This window comes from Pseudorasbora parva, chromosome 7, assembly GCF_024679245.1.
Source record: "Pseudorasbora parva isolate DD20220531a chromosome 7, ASM2467924v1, whole genome shotgun sequence".
Classification (NCBI taxonomy): domain Eukaryota; kingdom Metazoa; phylum Chordata; class Actinopteri; order Cypriniformes; family Gobionidae; genus Pseudorasbora; species Pseudorasbora parva.
Window position 1 is genome coordinate 23,084,966 of NC_090178.1, and position 27,125 is coordinate 23,112,090.

Sequence of the window (27,125 nt, forward strand, 5' to 3'; positions counted from 1 at the left end):
GATATGAGTCATAAATATAATCTCTAATATAAGAAAAGAACCCTATAATAGGCTACCAGTTTAATCAGTCACTAATGATCCGCTGACCCAATGTGAATGTGGTCAAATACAGGAAGACAAGAGGTCGAGCCTGGCAGGTTTCCCGACAACAGCTGTGAGGGAGATCCCCGTCGGAGATCCAGCCCGCTTCCTACCAGGCACCACAGGGTGAAAAAAAAGTAATTCGACTAAAAGGAAAGCAAAACTACACACCTGTTATTCAACAGCTCGCGACACATTTAGCTGCACTGAGAGATTGAAAACACACAGGCTGGTTCGAAAGATTCAATACTCATAAAAGAAAACCAAGCGCTACGCCAAGAACCGTCATCTAACAACAAAACCGAAACCGATTCCTTGACACATTTGATCTTATACGACGTATAAAAGCGATAAAAGTGCTAACTACAAAGTAGCATAGCCTACTAATAAATAGGCTACCAGTATTGCATCTCAACTGCACTGACCTTCAGCAGAGCGTTTAATTGTTTCATAAACGGGTGCGAACGATTCAGTTATAGCAGAAAGGGAAAACCCCAGTTCACTCACCCACCTACTTCCTAATTTGAGTGAGTGAATGAGAGAGGGAGACTCTGTGAATACAGTTCAGATCATAGAGACATCGAGCAGCACAGCGCAGAGGTTATCATCATGACTGCAGCGCGTGATCAATAATAGCCTAATAATAATAATAATAATGCACATGACATATTGTCATTGCCCTAAAATTTTATTAATCTAAGTGCATGTGAAATTATTTAGGATGTTTAATCAGTTCTATTTTTTTTAACTGGGCATTTAATAGAAAACTTTGCATAAGCGAAGACTATTTAAGTGCTTCATCTTGAGCGAAGTGAATGTAAGTATGTTGTTTAATCTAGGCAGCAAGAGGTGATAGTCATCTTGGGACCGAGTCAAGTCATGTTGACATAATGTTAATAAAAGGATTCGTCTAGGACCCATATATTGCCTACCTGAGGACAATGACCATGAGCGGCAGTAATCACACTGTGCGATCTGTGCCACTGGATCTTACCAACAAAACCAGAGAGCGTGGGAGCAGCGCGCAGACGGGAGACCCAGGTCGTCCTAAACATACTCCAGAAAGACAGGTGAAACCGGCGCGCAAGTGCAGCAATGGACACGGAATTCTTACTCCTGAACAACGGGGCAGTTTTGATGGACCAGTTTCGCAGACGTCTCATTTAGACGATGGGGATGACATGGGAAACAGGACGCGTGAGGGTCCCATACAAACCCTAACTGTAACCCCTAACGTGAAGTGCAACAATCAGACGGACGCTGCAGGGAAGCCGGCACCGCCAGATTCCTCATTTTACAAGCTTCCGATAAGGAAACGTCCTTTCCCTCTGGATGTGGATCCTGACAACAGTGGTGCGAGAAATCTTTCAAAAACCCCGGGTGCAGAAGGGTTAAAGCACTCTGAAGGGGGTCGAATAATCACAGATGCACCGCGGATATTCAATGCAATTCCTAATATCCAGAGCTTTAATGACCCTCAACTCGTGCAACAAGTAACACCATATCGTAAGTTTACAATTTGTTTATTTTTATTGATCATTCACAATCATATTTTAAAAGCAAACATGGATGTGTTTGAGCTATTAAGCTTGATCATAACTGATGTGTCATTTTGAAAGTAGCCTATGTGTGTCTGTTCGTGTGGAACGCGTGCGTCCTTAATATGATTGCGCAGTCATGGTCAGTCCAGTCAACGAACCACAGTCAACGCGAAACCATTGAGCTAATCAGCAGGAAACGTGTCAGTGGGTTAACACATCTAGGTGAAACTGAGCAGTAGCCTAATACATGATGGGATTTTTTTTCTACAGTTTTAGGCTACCAAAATAGTAACAACGGGCTAATGTCCATGTAGGTCTATTAGGTATGTCAAATTAATAAATAAAATTATATATATATATATATATATATATATATATATATATATATATATATATATATACTTTTTTTTTTTTTTTTTTTTTTTTTTTTAAGTTTCTTAAAAAAAAAGATTGTGTGTTTTTATATGTGTGATGTTATACAGCTCAGATTAAAATCTAGATGTGTTGGAGGGTGGTCATATGATAACCCCTTCAGCTAATTTCTAATTAGTTTAATTGGCAGTGTCTCCTTTATACAGATAATCTAACATACAAATAAAAATCTACATAATTATACTGAAAGCGTCACACATTGTACCAGGCATTACCACACTGCAAAATTTATCCTAAGCACATTAGCAACTTATAAGCAAGGATATCTCTTTTTACTTCTTTTTAGTTGGTAAAATGTAAGGAAGTTGCAATGCAAAAAAACAAAACAACAACAAACAAAAAAAACTTTTTATACATGGCTTAGGTCCATTTTTCATTATGGTCATTTACATTTTTGGAGTGCAGGCTAACTCTTCAATGAACTATTTTTTATCAGTTTTGGTTTGAGATGCATGCTTATTTCGGTTAATATTAATATTTCTTCTTCTTTGAAGTTATACCAGGCCATCCATTTTTCCAGTGGCCTCGGCAATACATCAAATCCATTGCGGTGCCGGTTCCCACTCATTCACCTCCTCCTCCGCTGGAGAGCTCAGATCGGCTGCAGGAAGATATTGCCGTGGCAACACGTCAGGATGAAGATGGTGACACGTGAGTCTTTCACCCTTTCATGAAGTCTCATTTTGTGGTATGGTGTTGTCTAAGAATTGATTAAAGGGTTAGTTCACCCAAAAATGAAAATTACCCCATGATTTACTCACCCTCAAGCCATACTAGGTGTCTTTCAGACGAATACAAACAGTTACATTTAAAAAAAAATCAAGTATTATAATGATAGTAAATGGCAGCCCAAAATTTGAAGCCCAAAAAAGTGCATACATCCATTATAAAAGCAATCCACGTGGCTCCGGGGGGTTAATAAAGGCCTTCTGAAGCGAATCAGTGGGTTTTTGTAAGAGAATTATCCACTTTTATTACATTTTAAAGTAAAATATCTACCTTCCAGAAGACCACGTTCCGTATTTAATTTACGGAAAAAAGCGCAATTGCCACAACGATGATGTCAGGCATAGCATTTTGAACTGTGAGAGCCGTTACACTTTCTACGTAAGCTGAATACGGAAAGCCGGTCTGGCAGAAGCTAGATATTTTACTTTATAAAGTTTTAAACATGGATATTTTTCTTACAGAAACCCATAGAGTTGCTTCAGAAGGCCTTTATTAATCCCCAGGAGCCGTGTGGATTACTTTTATCATGGATACTTTTTATAATGGCACTTTTTTCAGCTTCAAATTTTGGGCTGCCATTAAAGGGTTAGTTCACACAAAAATGAAATTGATGTCATTAATGACTCACCGTAATGTCGTTCCACACCCGTAAGACATCTTTGGAACACATAAGATATTTTATATTTAGTCCGAGAGTGTATCCAAGTGTGTGCACACTATACTGTCCATGTCAAAAGATTCTACTTAACTAACTGATGTCACATATGGACTACTTTTGATGATGTTTTTATTCCCTTTCTGGACATGGACAGTATAGTGTGCATATACTTAGATATGCTGTCGGACTAAATATAAAATATCTTAAACTGTGAAGATTACGGATTTTACGGGTGTGGAACAACATTAGGGTGAGGCATTAATGACATCAATTTCATTTTTGGGTGAACTGCCTTTAACTGCCATTATAAAGCTTGGATTAGCCAGGACATTTTTAAATATTACTCTAATTGTATTTGTCTGAAAGAAGAATATCATGTACACCTTGGATGGCTAGAGAGTAAATTATGGGATAATTTTCATTTTTGGGTGAACTATCCCTTTAAGCTGAAACATCCCTCATGATTGTCACAGGGCCATCATGCATTTCAAGTTAGGATTTTCAGTAGGTAAAGAAGTAGTTCAGACCATATTTTATCCTTTTTACTGTATATTTAAAGGCACAATATGTAATTTTCGCCACTAGAGGTTGCTTATTCAAAACAAAAGTGTAGCTTGATAACTCCTTTATTTTGTGGAGTCATGGGAGTTGTTTTCTTTACCTCTACAATCGGTGAAAATAATCCAATAGGACTCAGCCAAAAATCATATGCATGGTTGAGTTGATTTATTAAAGATTTGTTAACATTACTGTAGAATAAAGCAGGATGGGGCTGAAAGCTGTTGGAGTGGAACATGGCCGCTGGAGTGATTGCTAATGAGAAACAAGCGCAACACATGGCTGGAGAGCAGTGGAGCTTTTTATTATGCCTTTTAAAGGGTTAGTTCACCCAAAATTGTAAATTATCCTATGATTTACTCGCCCTAAAGTCATCCTAGGTGTATATGACATTATTCTTTCAGATGAATAAAATCAGTTATATTCTTCAGCGCTGGGAAGATTAATCAGTATTTAAACTGGGCAATTAATGTAGTAGAAATGTGAAATTATTTTTGAATTTGGTCCTTTCTAGACTGAGAAAAGACAGAAAATTTATTTTTGTCTCATGGGGATGAAAAAACTACAATTCCCAGAATGCTTTGCTGCCCTGTGAGGCCACTCCCAAAGCCACCGTTACTGAATTACTTTTACTTTCCCACCACCGCGTTCATATTAATAAAATCAGTTCAGTTAGAGAACAGACACTACAATTAAAAACTGAAAGTGTCTGTTCAATATATTATGATTTAGCTGCTGAGGAAGTGTCAGCACAAACGCTGCAGGAGTCAGATTACATGCATCGTGATGAGCTGAATGAGCTCTCGTGATGAGAGCTGAGGTAAACGTGTCCACGCTCGCGGCAGTAGTACTCAGCGCGTTTTCAGTCTGCCGCATTTTCAGTTCATGCCTTAACTTTCATAGGAATTAACTTGAGAAGATAAAATACTCACTTTGCTCCGCCGGCCGCACATTTCCATGAATGCCTGAGCCGAGCTGAGCTGTGAGTGCGACCCCATCCCCCATGTGTGAGTTTAAAACATGCGGAAATAGCTCCCTCTGCTGGCTGTAGTCTTTAGCGTCTGGCCAAACATTTTACCGATGACGCAAATCGACGATATTTGCGTCACCGGAGGAATTTTTTCAGAAACAAAATGCATAAATCTCTCGTCTCTGGGAGGTATGAGAGGGGGGAGCACGATCATTTGAATATACTCCAGGGTTTCTACTGATAGAAAGCCATATGCTAATCGCTGAAGTAACCCTTTAATATAACTTTAAATAGTCAGATTCATTGATAAAGTGCACATGGGTTTATTATTAGTATTGTTAAATTATGAGGATCAGTGACATTTACTTTCTATTTGCTTTTTGGAAATTCCAGATTATCCTAGATAGGACACTCTTGCTTAGTCATCTAGAACAAAAAAATAAATATTCTGAAGTCATAGATCCAGGGCGTTTGAAAATATGTAGACTTGCCTTCTGTTTATGTTGAATCACATGAGACAAGATTTTGGTATGGAGTCATTGTGACCCCTGTTACCCAGTACATGTCATCACAGTTGTTGAACTTCCTGTTCAACAAGATCACTGAGCCCACCAAAATCATCTTATCTGATGATGAGCAACAGCAAAGAAAGAGATTCTCTGTTCTTTATGTGTGAGAGAGAAAGGGAGACTGATTCTGGAGGAGGGTATGGCTTGTGGGTATTAGAATGAGTGATTTGAGAGAAACGTTTTCACTATTTCACGTGCTGCTGTTTCAGGGCTTGGTTTTATGAGTGTGGCTGTCATGGGGTTGCCAGAGATGAACATTCTGGCTCCCCCAGGCTTTGGCATAAACACAAATACATGTATGTGTTACTGTAATATCTGAACCTTCACTCAATATGAAATATAGTTTCTCATGTGAGTGAAACTTCTCCAAAAATGACACCTGGTGTCAAGCAATATTGATATCAAGGTTTAGTCAGCAGCAGTAAAAAAACATTGCTGTGAGCTTTTAATGCTTAGTAAGCAAATTAAGTTGATTCCCTTTTTGAGAAATGTGATATATGGAGCACTGCATGTTTTTACTAACAAGATATTTATTTGACTCATCTTCATAACATAGCTTCATAAAACATATCCCATATAGTTACTTAAAAGGATAGTGTACCCCCCCCCCACCCCCACCCATGAGACAAAATGATAAAAAAAAAACAGAAAATCACACGGTTTTATTTTTAAAGAATTTATTTGCAAATTATAGTGAAAAATTCCCTCCAAAGATTTTTTATGGGGTTGAGATCTGGAGACTTCAGGACCTTGAAATACTTCTAATGAAGCCACTCCTTTGTTGCCCAGCGGTGTGTTTGGGATCATTGTCATGATGAAAGACCCAGCCACGTTTCATCTACAATGCCCTTGCTGAAGGAAGGAGGTTTTTACTCAAAATCTCATGATACATGGCCCCATATATTCTTTCTTTTACACAGATCAGTCGTCCTGATCCTTTTGCAAAAAAAAAAAACAGCCCCAAAGCATGATGTTTCCACCCCCATGCTTAGGTATGGTGCAACTCAGCATTCTTTCCTCTCCAAAAACAACAAGTGGAGTTTTTACCGAAAAGTTATATTTTGGTTTCATCTGATTATATGAAATTCTCCCAATCCTCTTCTGGATCATCCAAATGCTCTCTAGCAAACTTCATACGGGCCCAGACATGTACTGGCTTAAGCAGGGGGACATGTCTGCCACTGCAGGACTTGAGTCCCCGGCGGCATAGTGTGTAACTGTTGGTAGCCTTTGTTACTTTGGTCCAAGCTCTCTGCAGGTCATTCATAGGTCCCCCCATGTGGCTCTTGGATTTTTGCTCAGCATTCTTGTGATCATTTTGACCCCAAGGGATGCGATCTTGTGTGAAGCCACAGATTGAGGGAGATTATCAGTTGTATGTCTTCCATTTTTTAATAATTGTTCCCACAGTTGATTTCTTCACACCAAGCTGCTTACCTATTGCAGATTCAGTTTTCCCAGCCTGATGCATGTCTACAATTTTGTTTCTGGTGTCCTTTGACAGCTTGGACATAGTGGAGTTTGGAGTCTGGGATGTTTGAGGTTATGGATAGGTGTCTTTTATACTCATAACAAATTCAAACAGGTGCCATTAATACAGGTAACGAGTGGATGACAGAGGAGCCTCTTAAATACGAAGTTACAGGTCCGTGAGAGCCAGAAATCTTACTTTTTTGTAGGTGACCAGATTACTTATTTTCTACCATAACTTGCAAATAAATTATTTAAAAAATCAGACAATGTGATTTTCTGGATTTTTTTCTGTCTCTCATAGTTGAAGTGTACCTATAATGAAAATTACAGGCTTCGCTCATATTTTCAAGTTGGAGAACTTGCACAATTGGTGGCTGACTAAATACAGAGTTCATTAAATAATCAGTGATTCCAGATCAAATTGTTCTTTTGTGTAAAATCTTTTTAATTAATCGTTTGGTCCTGTCACAAAATCGGTCTGAATCATTTAAAGGGTTAGTTCACCCAAAAAGGAAATTGATGTCATTTATGACTCACCCTAATGTCGTCCCAAACCCGTAAGACCTCCGTTCATCTTCCGAACACAGTTTAAGATATTTTATATTTAGTCCGATAGCGTATCTAAGTGAAGGCACACAATACTGTCCATGTCCAGAAAGGGAATAAAAACATCATCAAAGTAGTTCATATGTGACATCAGTTAGTTAATTATAATCTCTTTGAAGCATTGAAAATACATTTTGGTCCAAAAGTAGCAAAAACTACAACTTTATTCAGCATTGTCGTCTCTTCCGCGTTTGTTTTCAAACCTCAAATAAAGATTCAAATGGTCATGAATCAGCGAATTGATTCATGATTAAGATCGCCAATGTCACGTGATTTCAGCCGTTTGATACGCGAATCAAATCATGAATCAATCCGCTGATTCATGACCGTTTGAATCTTTATTTGAGGTTTGAAAACAAACGCGGAAGAGACGACAATGCTGAATAAAGTCGTACTTTTTGTTATTTTTGGCACTAAGCATACCCTTAAACCTACCCATACCACCACACCTGTCCTTAACCATACCCATATCCCACCTCAATAACAGCAAAAGTGTTTTGTAAGACAATATGAACACAATAAATACATTGTACATAGTAGTTAAGGCCACTTAACATAAAGTGGGACCCAACTTAAATGTATGTTTGTTTGTTTCATAAAGATACAGCATTCTTGTCATTCAAATGTTACAGGATGCCACTAGCATCATGGGTTAGATTCCCAAGAAATGCATGATAATATAATGTAGCGCACAAGTCATATGGACCGCATATATGTTTCTTTTGTTTGTCATTGTAATTGCATGGAAATGAGCCACCGGTGCAATTCTTCAGAATTTCTCAAAAAAAATGTCATGTGTAAGTTTAAAATAACATGCAAAATGTGAGGTGAACAGTTAGGATGAACTGTTCTTAATACAATGTTGTGTATATTTTGTTTGGGTTTCTAATTGGTGAGATTTTTTACCACATTTCTTCCCTGAACTGAATGAAGCTGCTTTCATTTTTAGCAAAGTTTTGGTTTCCAGTAGATCCCTATTTCCTGGTTTCTATCTATTGTGTGCATGCATAAACTGTATGTAAATCATGTTATTAAATTGCATATACACAAACAGAAAAACAACACTCTCTATCTTTATTTTTCTCACACGCTGCCCTCCCCCTTGTCTCTACTCTGCCCTGGCTCTTGCGTCAAAGGGTGTCTCGTGCTCTCACCTTGTTTTCTTCTCAGCACTTCACAGACCCTCATTTTCGGGAAAGCCTGATGTGAGTATGAGTCTGTTGTGCGACTGCGGTTTTTTCAGGTGTCTTTCTCTCTCTCTCTCGCTCTCTCTTTCATCTTTTTTTTCACTGCCTTGTGTGTTTAAAATGAATGGGCTCAAAAACCCAAACATCCGCTCTTCACTTCCTCCTTTACCGCTTTTTCTCTGTTGCTTATCGGTCTCTCTCTCCCCCTTTTCGCTCTAAGCTTAAATCCCTTTGCCATTTCTAATCTTTATACCCATTTTCTCCTCATTCCTCCTCGTAGTCTGCACATTTCTATGAAGAACCGTAAACACAGAGAAAAAAGATGTCATCATTGTACCTTTAGGAGCATAAGAGCTTGTCTCTGGGGCAGTACCCGGGCATATATGTACCTTTTTTACTACAAAAAGGTTAATGCAGTATACCGTAAGGAACGTATTTTTACTCTAGGGTACTTATATGCACATTTTAGGTGTAAAAAAGGTGCAAAGATGTCCTTGTAGGTAGAACTGCCTTGGTGATAAGCTGTTAACTTTGACACACTTTTTCTCTGTGTGAAGATTCTTGATAGATCATGCACGCTTTAAAAGGATAGTTCAACCCAAAATACAAATTCTGTCATCATTTATTCACCCTTATGTTGTTTTAAAACTTATAACAGGCTTGTGACTTTCTTCATTCTGTGGAACAAGGAAGATATTTTCCATACAAATCCATACAAAATTTCCATACAATGTAGATCCATGGGGTCCAATGTATATTTTTGGATTGATTTTCATCCTATTCACAAAAACAGTTTTCAAAATATCTTCTTTTGTGTTTCATAGACTTAGTGACATGCATTTTTTTTCTTAAACAGTAGTGTATGATTTTTATTCTCAGGGAATGTAGCATATTCTATGCAATAGAAGTCACTTTTGATAAAAGTGTCAGATTTATTAATGTAGATTTTTAGGGTATATGTGATGTGGAGGCTGTTTTCAGCTATTGTGGCTTTTCAAAGAAACAGAGCCTTGACACAGGGTTACTTTCACTCACCTTGCTTTTAGGAATTGTATGTTCTTTTCTATACCCCTAAGGTTTTTTATAAGAATGGTTGCATGTATTTGGCTTAGGCTGTTTACATCTTAGCCTCTGAATTTGTTTGTTACAGCAGCAATGTGTGCTACAGGGGATGTTAGAGGTTTGTGTTTCTGGGTTGTACAGGATGCCACACATGCGCCACTGCCCCGCCATAAGCCCTTCATCTCCTTCTGGTGATGTTCGTGTTCCTACGTCAGTCTCAGCCAGGGCCTTATCTGGGGCTGCGGTCTAACTAACTCTCAGTCACTTCCAGGAACCCAAAGAGTTTCATCTGTCAAAAAGAAAGAGAGAGAGAAACTAAATTCTGACCTGCAGTATAAGTGATAGCAAAGCCAGTGATCACAAAGACAGATATGTGACAATAATATAAGAGAAATGTCCAACTAGTTTACCTTAGTATGTCCATTAAATAACATGTTTTCATTTGATGTGTTTATAATGGGTCTGTTTAGCCAAAACACAAAAGTTGGCTTTTTTTTGTCAGCCACAAAGGGATATAAAATATAAGTATCTATGAATGATTTAATGCAAGAATATTTGTTATATAGTTATAGATATATAATATAAAATATCATATATTAATTCTAAATCCTTATTATAACAACTTTTAAAATGTGAGTTCAATTAAAATATATTTATTATTAATTTTATTGTCATCTCACACATGGACCTGCATTCAATTAATTAGCATCAGACAAACACTAATGTTTATTCTCAGAAGAAAGTAGACTTTTTCTTAGCATCTGGTTCCATGCTGAATCATCGATTCCTTAGCCTGACGTCATCATACTCAATTCTAGTCAGAATATGAGTCTGATACTGCTCCATTGGGCTGTGATTATGAGGCTTGTTTCAACCGAACCAGGAAAGACCTCAATTGGATAGACCTACAACCAGTCAGAGTTAGTTCGTTTCATAACGTTAGTTGTCAAATGTCAACAGAAGTCTACCACACTGTGTTGCCAAGTCTGCGGTTTTCCCGAGGGTTGTTTTACATGTCCGCGGGTTGAAGCGACCTCAATTATGTGATATATAAGCTGTGTCTCATTTCGGAAGGCTCCATCCTTCCGAAGTCCCATTCAAAGGCTGCATGCGTCATAAGGCCGTCTCATTTCAAAAAAGTGAGTAGGACACTCCAAACGCGACCTTCGAATGCACCCTTCTTTTACAGAAATTCCGAGTGTGCATGAGATGTATTCTTCACTGCTGCAGATAACCCATAATTCTTTGCGTCGCCATTAACAAATGTAATTTTTTTAAATATTATTTAAAATAATGGCACCACCACCAGATATACATGTGAACATGTCACAGCAGCGTCCGAGCGAATGCACAGAGTAACGTCATAATGTAATTTTAAACACACTTAAATGTCTCTAATATGATAAACAGAGCTGCTTTACCTGATAATCATGACCGGAAAAAGCGGAAGTGCGCGCACCCAGCGACTGTGTCCCGTCCCGTCATAATAAAAGTCCTGGTACTCGCGAGCCGTGTGTTTGTATAACAATCGCAACATTATCATGATTTCTGAGAGAAATAGTGAAGGTGAATGCATGTACGAACGAGCTCTCCATTTAGGATTAGAACAAATTCAACCCAAGTGCCTTTGATGACGTGGATGATTATGGTACTGTTGATCATCTGTCCATCATCGTCTAAAGCCCACCCTGATGATTTCATTGGTCCGAACAGCTTCTGTTCAGGCATAGTTACTCTTCTATGGATCAAGTCCAGACTAAATTGCCCGAGCTCAAATGTTGTGGGAGGGGCTGAGTTGGCCTAGCATCCAGGCTATCGATTCGTTGCTCTGTTGAGAATTTCTAGTGTTTTCATGGTTAACATATTTTGAGATGTCTGAACTTACTCATGGACTTGTTTTTGGAACCAGTATACCTTAAGCAAGGTTTGGGTTAATCAACCGAGAGTTCAAGGTGTAGGAGACTTTAAGTTAACCTTGCTTTCTGGAATACACCGCTGTTTGTTTGTTTGTTTGTTTGTTGTTTTTACTCTATGCATCAGAGGTCTTCAACTGTTCAGGTCAACAACCTGTCAGCCACATGAAATCACAGCAATAGTAAACGGCAATCATCCAACAATCCAATCAATTCCCAGTAGACAAAATCAAGTCCCATCCTATATTGTTTCTTATTTGAGAAGTCCCAATAGAGAAAGCCATTGCAATTTCCATTCTTTGATAGTTCCTTATGGCCTCAGCCAACCCAAAACTCCATCACAAGTTCTCCATTCAGCTAGGTTCGTCATCCATAACTCCATCCAAGACCAGGAACCTTGGAGTTGTGATTGATGATCAGTTGAACAGACCACATCTCTAGAGCTGCCCAGTCCTGGAGATTTGCCTTATAGAACATAATGACGATTTGGCCCTTCCTATCGTAGCATGCTACACTTTGTCCAAGCTCTTGTACTGTCCAGACTAGACTATTGTAATGCTCTCTTGGAAGGCCTTCCAGCAGGAGCTGTCAAGCCTCTGCAATTGATGCTGCAGCTGTGGCCTTTAACAAGCCAAGCATGTTACACCTCTCCTCACAAAATGTGCACTTGTCTCAAAGAGGCACAAAATCACTTTCACTGACCTGGATTGTTCCCTCCAGGTGGAATGGCTTGCCTAACTCAACCCAAGCACCTGAGTCTTTAGCCATTTTCAAGAAAGATTTTTAGAAGCCATAATGTTTGTTTAATTTTTTTCTATTGCTCTCCTCATTTGTAAGTTGATTTGGATAAAAGCATCTGCTAAATAAGTAAATGTAAATGTTTGCTCATATTTAATGTGGTCTTTGCACCATGATACAGGACAGTCTTACTTGTTCTGTGTAAACATTTCTCAAACCTGTGAAATTAAGACTCCTTGTTCCAAAGCAGGGTCTTGTCACGAGTGCTGAACACATGGCCCTGATGGCAGAACTGAAAAAGCATGAAATTTTCTGAAGTAGGCTGACATTGAGCTCACTTACAGGAAAGGAGGCAAATAAAGAAAGAATTAAGCTACTAATAATCTCTTCTGCTTTCTTATCAAATCCAAGGAACAGGCAGTTCACTGATCTGGGTCATAGCCTGAGTCTTGTATTCATTTTGACTAAATCGCTCATCTCTTCCTCTTTTTGTTTGATGCTTTTTGGAGGACTTTGATTGTGACTATTGTTTCAAACAGAAAGTCGCACCTCAGTATGTAAGGTGGTATTGTGTGGGGACATTTTTTCACGTCACCTGTTCCAATACATGTTCTTATATAGTATTTGATTTCCTTCTCTTTGTTTATTTCCAAAATCTTGCCACAGTGGAATAACCAACATGAGGCAATTGCAACAGCCCATATAGGACAATATTTACAATTATCACTAGGAATATGAATCAGCACCATCATTCAAATCATTTGCTTTCCCACTGTCTGTGTTCCTGCTTGATTCATCCCACAATGACTCAATATACAAGTCAAAAGACAATATAAACAATGAGAGCCCCTGTTCTTCTCTGTTCCCTTTTTTCTGTCTCTCTCTCTTTTTCCATCAGGGTGTATTAACATTCTTGTCACTTTCCCAAGAACTGTTTTATAGTTTATAATGCAAGAAATTAATATTGTACATTGATGTCTGCACTGATAACAACCCTAAGTGTTAGTCGTGCTAAAAAGTGTTTTAAAATTATAATATCTTTTATCCTGATGACTTCTGTATGTTTGCAATGCTTCAGATATTTGGTTTATAATATGCAGTATGGCCTTATATGTTGTTGCATTCTGCACATAGTATCGATTCCACTGTTTTAATATTGTTTCGAATTTTATAGTGATTAATTGCTATGTAAATGGAGCATTTTGTACTCTTGTGTCGTGAATATATCGTGCTTGTTTTTTTAAGTCAGTACAAGGTTATTCTTTGTAAAATTCTCAGGGTTTCATGGGAAGTTCTGCTAGAGGAGTCTGAAAAGCGCAGAAAGCCCCTAATGCAAGAGTAAATATAATGATAATTAGTATTCAAAACAGAAGAACGGTGCCATTGTCCCTGAGGGCAGGAAGTGACTTCAAACCAAAGTAGCTGTTACTGGAAGCAGATTTAGAAAGAAAGAAAAATCATTTAAAACATTTCATGAAGAGTCCCTCTCTCTTTCTCACACATTGTTTTCTTCATGTTCCCAAACTTTGACTTCTACACTCTCACCTCTGAGAGGCTTTCTGTGAAATGATTTGGAGACAGATAAGCATTTCCTTGTACTTACCAACAGGTTGCATTTAAAGCCACTGTGTACAAAATGAGTCATACATGTGATTGTTTCACAAACCTTTAGTCCACCAGATGAAGTGTCATTCAGTCAACCTTTTGAACTTTTTGACTGAGTTGTGCGGGCCATTAAAAAAGACAGTCAACCTTGTATTGTTAAAAGAATAATGTTAATGTTACGAGTGTTGCTTGTGTGGTTTAATGCTTATTGCATTTAGGATGGAAAAAAGCATGCTGCTTTTGCAGTGTTTAGTTTAATAATGCATGTGTGTATTATTTGCAGACCTCTTCACATTGCTGTGGTCAAGGAGAACATCCAAGTGGTCAGTTGGCTTATTGAAATATTTCGACAGGCACACAAAGACCTGGACATCTTCAATAACCTACGACAGGTACGTGTATACAAACATAGCAGCCTTTAGGAATAGTTCACCCAAAAATACAAATTCTACCATCATATATTCACCCTTATAGGGTTAGTTCACCCAAAAAGGAAAATTCTGTCATTAATTACTCACCCTCTTTCTATTCCAGACCCGTAAGACCTCCATTCATCTTTGTAACACAAATGAAGACATTTCTGTTGAAATCTGATGGCTCAGAAAGGCCTCAATTGACACCAATGTCATTTCCTCTCTCAAGACCCATAAAAGGCACTAAAGACGTCGTTTCAAAGCCCATCTCACTACAGTGGCTCTACAATAATTTTAGGAAGCGACGAGAATATTTTTGTGCGCAAAAAAAAACTAACTAACAACTTATATTGTGATGGCTTATTTTAAAACACTGCTTCCTGAAGCCTCGGAGCGTTATGATCAGCGTATCGATTCAGGATTTAGATTTGTGTGTGAAACCGCAAAACTGATGAAATTCAGTGACTTTGAAAGCAGGTTGCGTGTTTTGTGTAACCACAAACAGTACATTGACACTGCCTGAGAACAACAGTGCCCTAGTAGTAATTTCCTCTTCTGTTTAAACCATAGACTGTAAAAAAAATATGGACGTAGTGTCCGTGATGTCACCCATAGGATTCTGATAAGCCGTTCTGAAGCTTAAAGTAGAGTCGAGCTGGGCGTTGCCATCTTGCGAGCGAGTCAACGCATGTCACTCCCGGATAACAGAAAATGGGCAAAAAGGCGGGATGTGCACGGAGCTGAGGTGACGCAATAACTATAGACGGCGGATAAATGGCTATCCACTTGTAACCACGCCCTTAATTATGCAGAACCTTAAGGCTTTATATAACGGAAACGAATGAGTTATAAAAAAATTCACCGCCCTCAGAGTTGTCATGAAGATCAAAATTAGCCTTATAAGCCAAAACCACAATTTGTACCAGGCTGTAAAGATGTTTTTTTCTGCTGTAAAGTTGAGAATTTTAACATGGGGCTCAATGAGATTCTGCTCCCTTCTGGAGCCTGTCCCTAGTGGCCAGTTGAGGAATTGCAGTTTACATTACTTCCGTATTGGCTTCAAGAGAGATCGCGGGAGGTTGCCGCTTGGTTTACACCTAAGCTAAATGTATCATGTAACAGTAAAGAACACATTTGTGGAAATTACAGTTAACTAACATGCCCCGCAGGGAAAAGAATTCAGGTTTAACTAGGTATAGCGAATTCTTTGTGTATTAAACCTTAATCCAACAATCACTAACAATAATTCCTTCTTTCCTTCTACACCCGGCTGCAAAGAGCAATTCACTAACTAACAATACAATTTAGTTTTACAATTACAATATTACAATAATATTCACTCCTGTATTTCTGCTATAATTGTGACAAAGCTGCTTGATTTTATAAACAGAAACAAACAAAAACAATTGTGTGGCGAGGTGAACGAGCGAGAGACATGGGAGGAGCGAGCGAGACCGGGGCATGATTGCGAAATATATTTTTGTTGAAATCCAACGTCTTTGATTCGATACACTGATTCACGTCTTTAGAACCTTTTATAGGTCTTGAGAGAGGAAGTGACATTGTTGCCAATTGAGGCCTTTCTGAGCCGTTGGATTTCAACAAAAATATTTTCATTTGTGTTCCAAAGATGAACGGAGGTCTTACGGGTGTCAAACGACATGAGAGTAAGTAATTAATGACAGAATTTTCCTTTTTGGGTGAACTAACCCTTTAAGTTGTTCCAAACCTGCTTTCTTCTGCTGAAAACAAAATAAGATATTTGGAAGAAGGTAACCAAACAGTTGATGGGTACCATTGACTTCCATAGTGTTTTATTATTTTTTAGAATTTGTTTAGAAATTCATACAGGTTTGGAACACCAATTACACCTGAAAAAATGAAAAAGTTGCAGTTATCTTTTTTTTTTATTATTCCATGAAGAAATTAATTTTTGGGTGCACTATTCCTTTTATTAAGCAAATTATCATTGTAGTATAAGTAATACAGTTAAAATTAATATAATTATTAATACAATACAATATTTTTTATATATAAATGATATAATAATATTTTTCAAAAAGTATTTAATGTTTAAATTAAATGTTTAAAAATATTTAAAAGTACATAAAATCAAGAAATCAACTTAATTTTCCTCTTAATAACAATTTATGGAGAGGTGGACGAGGCTGAAACATGGGAGGAGCGAGCGAGCGATGATTGCGAAAAAAACGTCACCTGTGGGGCACCCGAGTCCTCGAGTCCTCTCATAAGGGAGCTCGGAGGCATATAAGGACGAGCGACACCAGTGTAACAAAGTATGTTCGTGTGGGAAGGAAGGAGGCAGGAACCGGTGAACGTTCAACAAAGACTTTAAGGCCCACTGAAGTGCCTTGAAATGCTCCGCATTATTCAATGTGTTGACGTAATTTCCCCTAAAATGGCTCAAACTGATACCAGCTCCTCCCCTTTTTTGAAACAGCCATACAGTTTGACTAGAGCCTTTCTATTTGGTAATGCCAGTTTCCTCTTTATCATCATAATCTCCTCCATATCGCTTTAAAAGGCAGCATTCTGTGCAGAATTCAAATGGGTCCGATATGTTTCGATAACACGAGAATTTTCTCTCTGCACCGCCAACAACCGGTGTGCCTCGCAGGTGACGCTCTTTCGCAATCACGCCCCGGTCTCGCTCGCTCCTCCCATGTCTCTCGCTCGTTCACCTCGCCACACAATTGTTTTTGTTTGATTCTGTTTATAAAATCAAGCAGCTTTGTCACAATTATAGCAGAAATATGGGAGGAAATATTATTGTAATATTGTAATTGTAAAACTAAAATGTATTGTTAGTGAATTGCTCTTTGCAGCCGGGTGTAGAAGGAAAGAAGGAATTATTGTTAGTGATTGTTGGATTAAGGTTTAATACACAAAGAATTCGCTATACCTAGTTAAACCTGAATTCTTGTCCCTGTGGGGCATGTTAGTTAACTGGCATTTCCACAAATGTGTTCTTTACTGTTACATGATACATTTAGCTTAGGTTTAAACAGAAGAGGAAATTACTACTAGGGCACTGTTGTTCTCAGGCAGTGTCACTGTACAGTTTGTGGTTATTTGAGCACCTTTAGAAGTCACACACCACATGTCCACCACAAAACACGCAACCTGCTTCACTTGCTCCCATGTGTCAGCAGTGAGCGCACAAACCTGTCAGACTGTTCCCAGGCTTTCACATCCTGCTCTTCTCCTTTTTCTGTTTGCATTAACCCTTACTTCCACCCCTGTCACTCAGCCGCATTATCAATTACTGCTATTGCATGTCTAGCCAGACCTCAAAAATCACCTCAGATTCATGTTTAGGTTTCACTTGACGTACAGACGCACTCTTTCACACACACAAACACGAATGCTTGTACATTCACAGGCAGCCAGCAGTTACCAGAAGCTGCGCACATCTTAGCCGCGGGCTGAAACTTGTTTCTGTCAGATTGTTGAGGTTAACTTTTGTGTTATATCCTGTGTACAATTCTTATTTCCCCAGAAATGTGAACCGAACATTAGCATGTCTTTGAAGCTTCGATGGAGTTTTGAGTAACTTTTGTTGCAGCATTTGTTGTAAATTACTGTTTTGGTGTTTCTAAATCCAAGATTAGTGAGTGAATACAAATGATGTGATAAAATTGCAGGTAGACACACAGCTGACTGGTACAGTACCAAGGAAAGTGTTACTACGGCTATCATTATTACTCCCACCAGATATCGTCCATGCTAGAATGACTTGTATCGTCATAGTTTCGCTCCTCACTTTTGTAAATCTTGTCCTCTCACAAGTCTGTCATGACCAAAACTGACACTGACATTTGAAATGCACATTAGAAGAAGCATGCAGTGTGTGTTTTGCCTATTAGCAGTCAAGCAAGACCGCAGCTGATGAGATTTTTGCATGGCCTGTCAGTGAATTCAGTTTACAGAAGTATGTATGTTTGTATACCAGTATGAGTGTATGTGCAAAGACAGTTAAAGTGGCTGCTGTATGCTTTTGAACTTAAGTATCCTCATTCCGAGAAGTCACATGACCCCCTCTCACACCCTGGGTTGTTTCTCAACATACCTTGTGTTGAGGTTTTCAGGGTATTAAAAGGGACTTTCCCTCCCCCTCTCTCTCTCTCTCTTGCTCTCTCTCTCTCTCTCTCTCTCTCTCTCTCTCTCTCTCTCTCTCTCTCTTGCTCTCTCTCTCTCTCTCTCTCTCTCGTAACATGCTTATCTCTTTTTTACCCTGAATTATAAAGCATTCTTGTTTGTTTTTACTACAAGTAAGAGACCCTTAGATATCTTCACAAAAAGAATGAAGCATAAGTAAATTATGCATAGCTATAGCATTCATTTCGAGCATAAAGCATATCATAAATAGTGCTTGTTTACTTCCTTAATGCATGTTCCTGGTCTTGTAAATGCTTTGTTGGTGCATGTTACTCCAAAAGAATACCTTCTATTTTTAATGTCAAAACTTGCTCCTGTCGACTTATGCAATTTAACACTACTTGGTCATACTACTCCATTGACTGGTTTTAGAGGGATTTTGGGCACTTTGCAGATGGCCTTCATTTGCTATCGGAAATTTGATAATTCGCACTTCTGAAGTGGTGATTACGAGCTTATCGCATTCAAATTTTGAAATGAAACGTATTTACGATAATAGAACGTGAAGGCAGCATTAAACCCAGCTGAACACCAACGCCACGCTGGGAGACCAGCTTAAACCAGCTAAGATGTTTTTAGCATTATTTTAGCAAACTCACATTTTAGATCTGGCTGTTGTTTAATGTTAACCAACATACAAATTTAACTTTGCTGAAATTTAGGATGGTCAGTCGTATAGATTATCCTAAAACCAGCTAAACACCAGCATGGCCAGGCTGGGAGACCAAGCCTAAACCACATAATACTGGCAAACCACCTTACGCTGGTTTACCCTGGATTTGTCAGGTATTTAGCATTTAGATCTGGTGTTAATGCAAGACCCCTGTTGCAATTCCCCATGGAAAATACAAATAATCATATATTCATATATTTTTTGCATGCATTGAGTGAACTGTTTATTTTTTCTGTCTTTTCTCATCTGTGTATTTTTGTTTCAGCCTAGTCATCAATGGTAAATCATGCAAGATTTAGTTTCAGTTCGCTAGAGTGTGTTTTTGGCTCATGCATGTGTCATGAGTCTTCCCCTCAATCACTTTCCTTATTCATCCAGCATTTTCCTTTTTTCATTCTTTTTTTCCCTGTGTGTTTATCTGTGTGAATCTAAGGACACACTGCAGGGGAGAGGAAAGGGATTTTCCCTCTCTGATCCATCTCTTCCCTTCATCGCTCCCTCTGCGTGATAATTTCCGGCATTTTTCCCTTTCCCTTTCCCTTTCTCTGTCTCTCTCATCTGTCCTTTTCTCCCCTCATGCTCTTCCAAGCACTTACCGTTTCTCTTTAAACCTTTATTACTGGTTTATTGGTCAGTTATTGCAGGTTCATTGGAATTGTAAAATGAGAAAGGTACTATCACACTAAAATTTCTCTTCTCAATGTAATGTGACGTCCTTTTTATACAGTTTCCTGTTTCAGGGCTTGCCTAAAGGGGATGTGAGTGTTTTATCCATCACTGTTGCTAAGTTAGATTTGTAGTGATTGATCTGAGCACAATGAAAAACCCATTAAATTTTATGTGTGTGGTAACATGTCTTTTCGCACATACACACAAAACTTGAGTGTGTGATGCTCGATGAGTCAGACAGGATTCAGGGAAATTGGAGAGTTGTTTTTATAGGAAGGGAGGGCTAAAGGCATTGTGACACCAGAGGAATTTCTGTCTTCATTCTCACTGTACTTTTTTTCTCCTGTGCCTTACTGGAACATCCTCCCTCCAGTGACACCCCCCCCCCCCCCCCCCCCCATATGCTAGCCAAGAACTAACTTTACCTGCTAGCAAGTTTGAACTGATGCTAATCTTTAGCGGGTATCATTAAAAACCACAAACCTCTCTTTATCTTTCTTTCAATCTTTCTCTCTGTCAACAAAAAACACACACACACGATAGACTATTTGACTTACTATGCAGTTTTAGCCCCCTATATTAGCAAAAATGCTAACCGCCAATGGATATATGACTTGATTGTGTGTCTGAATGCAAGATTGGATATTTATATGTTTAAGAACTGTCAAGTGACTCATGTAATACTGTAATACTTTAATGTTTGCTTCCTTCGCCTGAGGTATATACCTAAATTAAAGGGACTTGTGTTATGTGTGTTGTCATCTTGACTGACTGACTGACTGACTGTTCTTGTCGTTAAGCCTTTTTAGTTTTCTTTCAATTTATTGTTTAACTGCTTTCAACATGCTAGTTCTGTAGAAATTTACCTCGGGTAATGGAAATGAAAATTACTTGTAACATTTCACTCATGCGTATACACCAAGCAGACATGCAGACTTTGGCTTGTTACAGTTGTGTTCATTTAGTGTAAAATATAAATATTTATTTTATATTTTTATATACATTTTTCACTCTACTTTAGCCAGTTTATAGTACATAGGCTTTTACCACCATAGACATTAAAATCAAATATGGCTAATCAAATCAAAGAAGGCAGGCTTAACTATCCACAGAAGTTGAGTGCGAATTCCAATATTTTTACGATAGAAATGTAATATCCAGACTGGCAGTAATATCCAGTGATGCAAACTGCTATATGAAAATCTAGGTAATCATTAACGAGATTTATGCATTCCATAATTGACGTGACAAGAAGGGAAACATTAACAAATCCACTTTTAGCATATTTGCATAATATATAAAGAGTAGATATGTTTACGCCCTTAGTAGTAGTTTGTTTGTGTGTTAGATAAGTTACTGCATACTTGTTCAAAAAGGGGCGTTAGCCCTGTTTTATCTCATTTATTATCTCATCAGATATGTGGAACTGACCTGTTAGACAAGTTCCAGGTTAGCAGCTACAGTTACAGGAATCCACACCAGGATGTGACTCAACCTATAAGCACAAATAAACCTGAACACCTTATCAGACATCAGAGTGGTAGATTTTTGGGGCTTACATTACACTGCTTACATGTTGACATGCAACAAGAGTTGTGAGGGCTTTGATTATTGTATAAAATTTAAATGGCCCTTAAATATAGTGTGGATTTGATTAAACGCTCTTTCTCTCTCTCACTCTCTCAGACACCATTGCACTTGGCTGTAATCACCCATCAGCCTTTTCTGGTGAAAACTTTGCTGGATGCAGGATCTGACCCTGGAGCTCTGGACCGTAATGGACAGACAGCGCTGCACTTGTGCTGTGAACACATAGATGTGAACTGCCTCTTTGTCATAATCAGACACTACCCCCAAAACTCTTCGAGCCACCTGGAGATCAGGAACTATGAGGGTTAGTATATTTATTGAATTACATACATACACATAATTTTTGTTGTTGCACAATTGGTCTCATGGAAATGTTGTGTAAGGGGTGGGCAGACAGAAAAACAGCTGCTGTCATAGATTTTCCTGCATTAATGTAGATTATGTTTTAGAATATTTTAGCTCATCAGGAAGGAGGATATATCGCCATCTAGCTTTATTTGTGGATTCTGACACAATAATTCCCTCTTGTAAGAGTACAATACTCAGACACTACTTCTGTACTGCTTAATACAAATGTAATTTTTTATGTATGCTAACTAAACAATTTTATTTTATTTCAGAATATTTTATTTTATTATTATTTGTCCTAAACAGCCTTATTGGCTTCATTCATGTTCAAGAAATGTAAGATGAGACATTTCCTGTTGCTGTCATGATTCAAAAAGTCCCTAGAAACACAGAGGACGTGTTTTGCGTTTTGTTTGTGTATTGTTGAAACATGCCCAAACTCGCTTCGTTGGGTCATTCAGATTACTGCATGAATATTTTGTTGTTTCATTTAAGGTCTGACACCCCTCCACCTGGCTGTGCAGAAAGGAGATAAAACATTGACAAAACTTCTGTTGGAGAGCGGAGCTGAAATCAACGCTGGGGTCAGTGAAACTGTTGTCATTGACACTACTTTTTATGCTTCCGACGTAATGCTATCCCTGCAGTATCTGTGCAATTATTTGTGTATTATGATCTCAATGGTTTATTGCACACGCTATTTGTTTATTGTGTCTCTTTTCCTCTTTAATCCCAGGATAACAAAAGTGGTCGCAGTGCACTGATTCATGCTGTAGAAAACAACTCTACTGACATGGTCATCTTGCTGATCGAGGTGTGTATGGAATTTTTTTTCCCACACTTCACACGTCAAATCCAATGAATCAGCTGTTCAGCTGATAATTTTCCTAATCATGTTCTTTTCATTTCTGTCTTGTACTTCTCTGTTGGTGAGCACAAGAAAGAACATGTATGACTATGAGACTGACATTTTTAACTAGTACTCATTATTACTCAGACTGTTTGTCTGAGAGTGGATGAGAAGCAGTCATTAGTGTTCACAATGTCTTTTCTGTGTGCTGTGTCTTTCAGAATGGGTGTGATGTGAATGCACAGTCTTATAGTGGGAACACAGCCTTACACATCGCCTGTGGTAGAGGTCAGATAGAGATTGTCAGGGTCTTGCTGAAGAATGGAGCTGACAGTAGTGTTAAAAACAACCACAATGACACTGCAATCATGGTAGCAAAAAACAAAAAGGTAAGAATTGAAAGGATGCCAGTAGTGCATTTGAAAACTTACTATATATTTATTACTTTTTCCTAGTTATGTATTTATTACCAAAGAAAGTTTTTATAACCTTTTTCTCAACATATCATCATAATTTGAAATAAATCAGAGAAAGTCACCAAGTCTTTCTTTATAATCGTTAATAAACCAGTAAATATATGCAAGTATGTGAACACTGCCAACAAGTGGCGATTCACAAAACTTTCATTGCTTGGTTGATTTGCATATAAAACATACACCTTAAATACCGGACATATCACCAAAAATGTATCATAGTTGTATGTATCATTGTAAAAAATAAAATAAAAAATAAAAAAACTTGAATTTTAAAATTATATAGTTCACACGGAAATTAAAATTACCCCTGGATTTACTTACTCTCAAGCCATCCTAGGTGTATATGAAATTCTTCTTTCAGACAAATCAGATATATATAAAAATGTCCTGGCTATCCAAGCATTATTATGGCAGTTAATGGCAGGCCAAAATTTGAAGCCCAAAAATGGCATGTAACAATTCACTCATGTGTACACACCAAGCAGACATGCAAACTTTGGCTTGTTTTAGATATGTCAGTTAATTTAATGTAAAATTTAAATATTTATTTTTCTATAGATTTTTCATTCTACTTTAATCAGTTTATAGTACATAGGCTGTTACCGCCTTCTGTATTCAACTTATGGAAAAGTGTAACTAGCGTGACACAAGACTGGAACATCTGAAGTTGAATATGGAAGGTGTTCCGCCAGAAGCTTGATATTTTACTTTATAAAGTTTTAAATATGGATGTATTTCTTACACAAACCCATCGGGTTGCTTCAGAAGGCCTTTATTAATCCTCAGGAGCCTTGTGGATTACTTTTATAATGGATGGATGAACTTTTTTGGGCTTTAAATTTTGGGCTGCCATTTACTGCCATTATAATGCTTGGATTAACCAGGACATTTTTAATATAACTCTGATTGTATTTGTTTGAAAGAAGAATGTCATATACACCTAAAATGGCTTGAGAGTTAGAAAATCATGGGGTTATTTTCATTTTTGGGGAAATTATTCCTTTAGTGAGAGTTCATTAAAGAATCAGTGATTCGAAATCAAATCGTTCTTTTGAGACAAATCTTTTTAATGAATCGATTGGTTCTTTCACAAAATGTGATTTAAGTCTCAAATAATGCTGTTTCTGTCCTCAAAGTTCAAATTACTGACTTGCTCCCTCTGTTTCTTTTAATTGCAACATTAAATCCTGAAAGCGATGCTTCAAAGTTTATATTACTAATGGGATGAATAACATTTATTATATCTTTACTTCCATTTGTCACACATCCAAGCTCTATTCATCTGTCAATTTACAATGCTACATTAGCATTAGTCTTATTTCATGTGTCATTCCACTTCAGGCCTCTCAAGTTAAAGGGCCCTGAAGTTAAAAAAAACAACAACATTGGCCTCCTAATGTGTGTCACCATAGCTTCTATGACTCATCTAAACAAGTGTTTATGTGGTTTTGTCTTAAGGTGTCTGATGTGCTGCGTGGGAGGGGCACTCGCAGCTGCAATGGAAAAACTCTACCTAGCAGTAATGGTAAGAGTCTCTCTGAAATTACAAGAGTGAAAATATCTCTAAACACCTCAAGTAGGCAATTTAAAGATGTTGGTCTTTTTTACCTGTGTAGGCTCTCTGTCCCCTGGCAGTTCCAACCCTTCTCCCCGGATGACTCCCACTTTTCAGCGCAGTTCGTCACATTCTCCTGTGACTCCAAATTTACCACGAAGTCAATCAGTGGAGAGCATTTCAGAACGTCAATCACCGTTGAACAGCACGGATAAAACACTTCTGCAAATGTTGCCTCGGACTCACCATAATGTAACAGTAGACAACAGGGCAGGCTATGGAATGGCACTCCATCCTTTCCAATATCTGTCACCGTCTGGGTACGACCAAATGAAGCCCACTGTATCTCACATCCAGAGAAGGACTCTAATCCCATCCTCTCTTTACTATCCCCCTGGTATTCAAAGACCTCCATATTACTCAGATGCACAGATAATCTTTCTTCCCAGTTTCCCTGTGCCAATCACATATGGCTCTCCCTCACAGGGTGCCATTAACCAATCACGGCCATCCAGTCGCAGCAGTGACCAATCAGACATGTCTACTGTGAGTGTAAACAGTGAAGAAAAAGGTGTGAGTTGATAGTGGCTAGATATTTAAGGGAACACTCCACTGTTTTTAGAAATAGGGCTTAATCAACTTCTTTTCTACATTTAGATATATGGACAAATGCATTTTTGTTTTAGTTTGGCAGTGTCACCGCTAGTTTAGCTTAGCATAATGAATGGAATCCCTTGTTGCCAACTAGCATACCCCAAGTAAAAGTGATCCAAAAAAACCCCACCTATTTACTTCTTGTGGCCTGCGTATTCACAATGAGTACAAATAGCGATGCAGATTAAGACATGGCGATTTCCTATAGGCAAATATTGACTTGGGATTCCATTTATTATGCTAAGCTATCGGCAACCCTGCCAAACTAAAACAATGCATGCACTGATACAACAATGCATTTGCCCATATATCTAAATGTAGGAAATAAGTTGAATAAGCCTTATTTCTAAAAAACGGTGGAGTGTTCCTTTAAACATCCACCCATATTAAAGGGATAGGTCACCCAAAAATCAAAACCTGTTTGAATATGTAGTAACCAAATGGCTTTGATGACCATAGACTTCCACTGAGCCCAAATTAAAACTTTGAATGTTTTGAATGACATGAGGGTAAGTAAATTATGATTTTTGGGTGAAATGATTGCTTTCAACTGTGTTTGAAAATTATTTGTAGTAACATACTGACTGATTTTTCTAAATGTGTTTCTATGTTTCTAAAAAAAAAAAAAATTTTTAAAAATGCAAAAGTTGATTCTGATAAAAACTAATAACATGTAAATGTATATTTGTGTTACCAAGTGTTTAGCTATGTAATTGAAATTATTATGATTATGTGATTTTTAAAGTATTTTAAATAGCTATGATATTTATAGCCTACTTTAATAGCAAGACAGCATATCTTCTTTTTTTCCTGTTTTCATTTGTGGTCTTCTTTTGTTTACCATGAAGTCTGTTTATTTATTTTCAGCATTTTAGTTTTCCCATGTTCGGATATTCCAGATTTGATTAACCAAATTCGTATGACAGAGCTCTATTAGCATTCATGTTTACAAAAAATGTAATTGTCGAATTGTACTTCACACAATGAGGCCCTCAAAGGGTATTATTCAGGTACACACATGATAGCCAACACAACCAAGTACAATGTCTAGGATAGTTTTATATACAATCAACATATACAACTGTTTATTTGCATGTTGATAATGCCATGTACAACAGAATTGTGACTCATGCCATTTGTATTTTAGTGCAAATCTTTGAATGGCAGCTTGAAATCTCTGTCTGATGAAGTTCTGTGACAAATTATAAATTCTGACTCACTGTCCAGTGGCTTAAAATGGATAACCCTGTAAAAAGCCAGTGTGCAGAAAAGGTCATATAAATGGAAAATGGAAATTAAAACCATTGCCAGAATGTTTAAAAACTGCTTAAAATGATACCGACATAAATTGCCATAAAGGTACTTAATGGTGATATTGCTGACATTTATGTGAATGTATAGATTGTAATTTTCCTATGAATGTGTGAATATAAGTGCAGCAATATAATATAATGTAACAGTTTACTTTGAATAAAGAAATACATATTTTTATACATACATGACTAATATTTGTATAATACAGTAGCCTAAATGATTATTTAATCATTATTAAGCACTTATGAAACAACAACAAGGAATATATGATATGCGTTATAT

At 37.8% G+C, this 27,125-nt stretch overlaps 1 protein-coding gene across 1 annotated transcript; it reads left to right on the forward strand.

Annotated features, from left to right (window-relative positions):
* Window positions 1-226: 226 nt before the first annotated feature.
* bcl3 (BCL3 transcription coactivator) lies at window positions 227-27,022 on the forward strand. The gene is made up of 9 exons (XM_067448647.1): window positions 227-1,587; window positions 2,549-2,705; window positions 14,406-14,514; window positions 21,743-21,950; window positions 22,490-22,578; window positions 22,731-22,808; window positions 23,066-23,233; window positions 24,779-24,845; window positions 24,937-27,022. The coding sequence occupies exons 1-9, from the start codon at window positions 1,023-1,025 to the stop codon at window positions 25,455-25,457; spliced, it is 1,962 nt and encodes a 653-aa protein (XP_067304748.1). The 5' UTR covers window positions 227-1,022; the 3' UTR covers window positions 25,458-27,022.
* Window positions 27,023-27,125: the final 103 nt, after the last annotated feature.

Bases quoted from the DNA above. Each gene is read 5' to 3' on its own strand.
- bcl3 (XM_067448647.1), top strand. From the start codon at position 1,023: ATGACCATGAGCGGCAGTAATCACACTGTGCGATCTGTGCCACTGGAT. The intron at 2,706-14,405 runs GTGAGTCTTTCA...TATTATTTGCAG, and splicing joins CAGGATGAAGATGGTGACAC to ACCTCTTCACATTGCTGTGG. The intron at 22,579-22,730 runs GTCAGTGAAACT...CTTTAATCCCAG, and splicing joins GAGCTGAAATCAACGCTGGG to GATAACAAAAGTGGTCGCAG.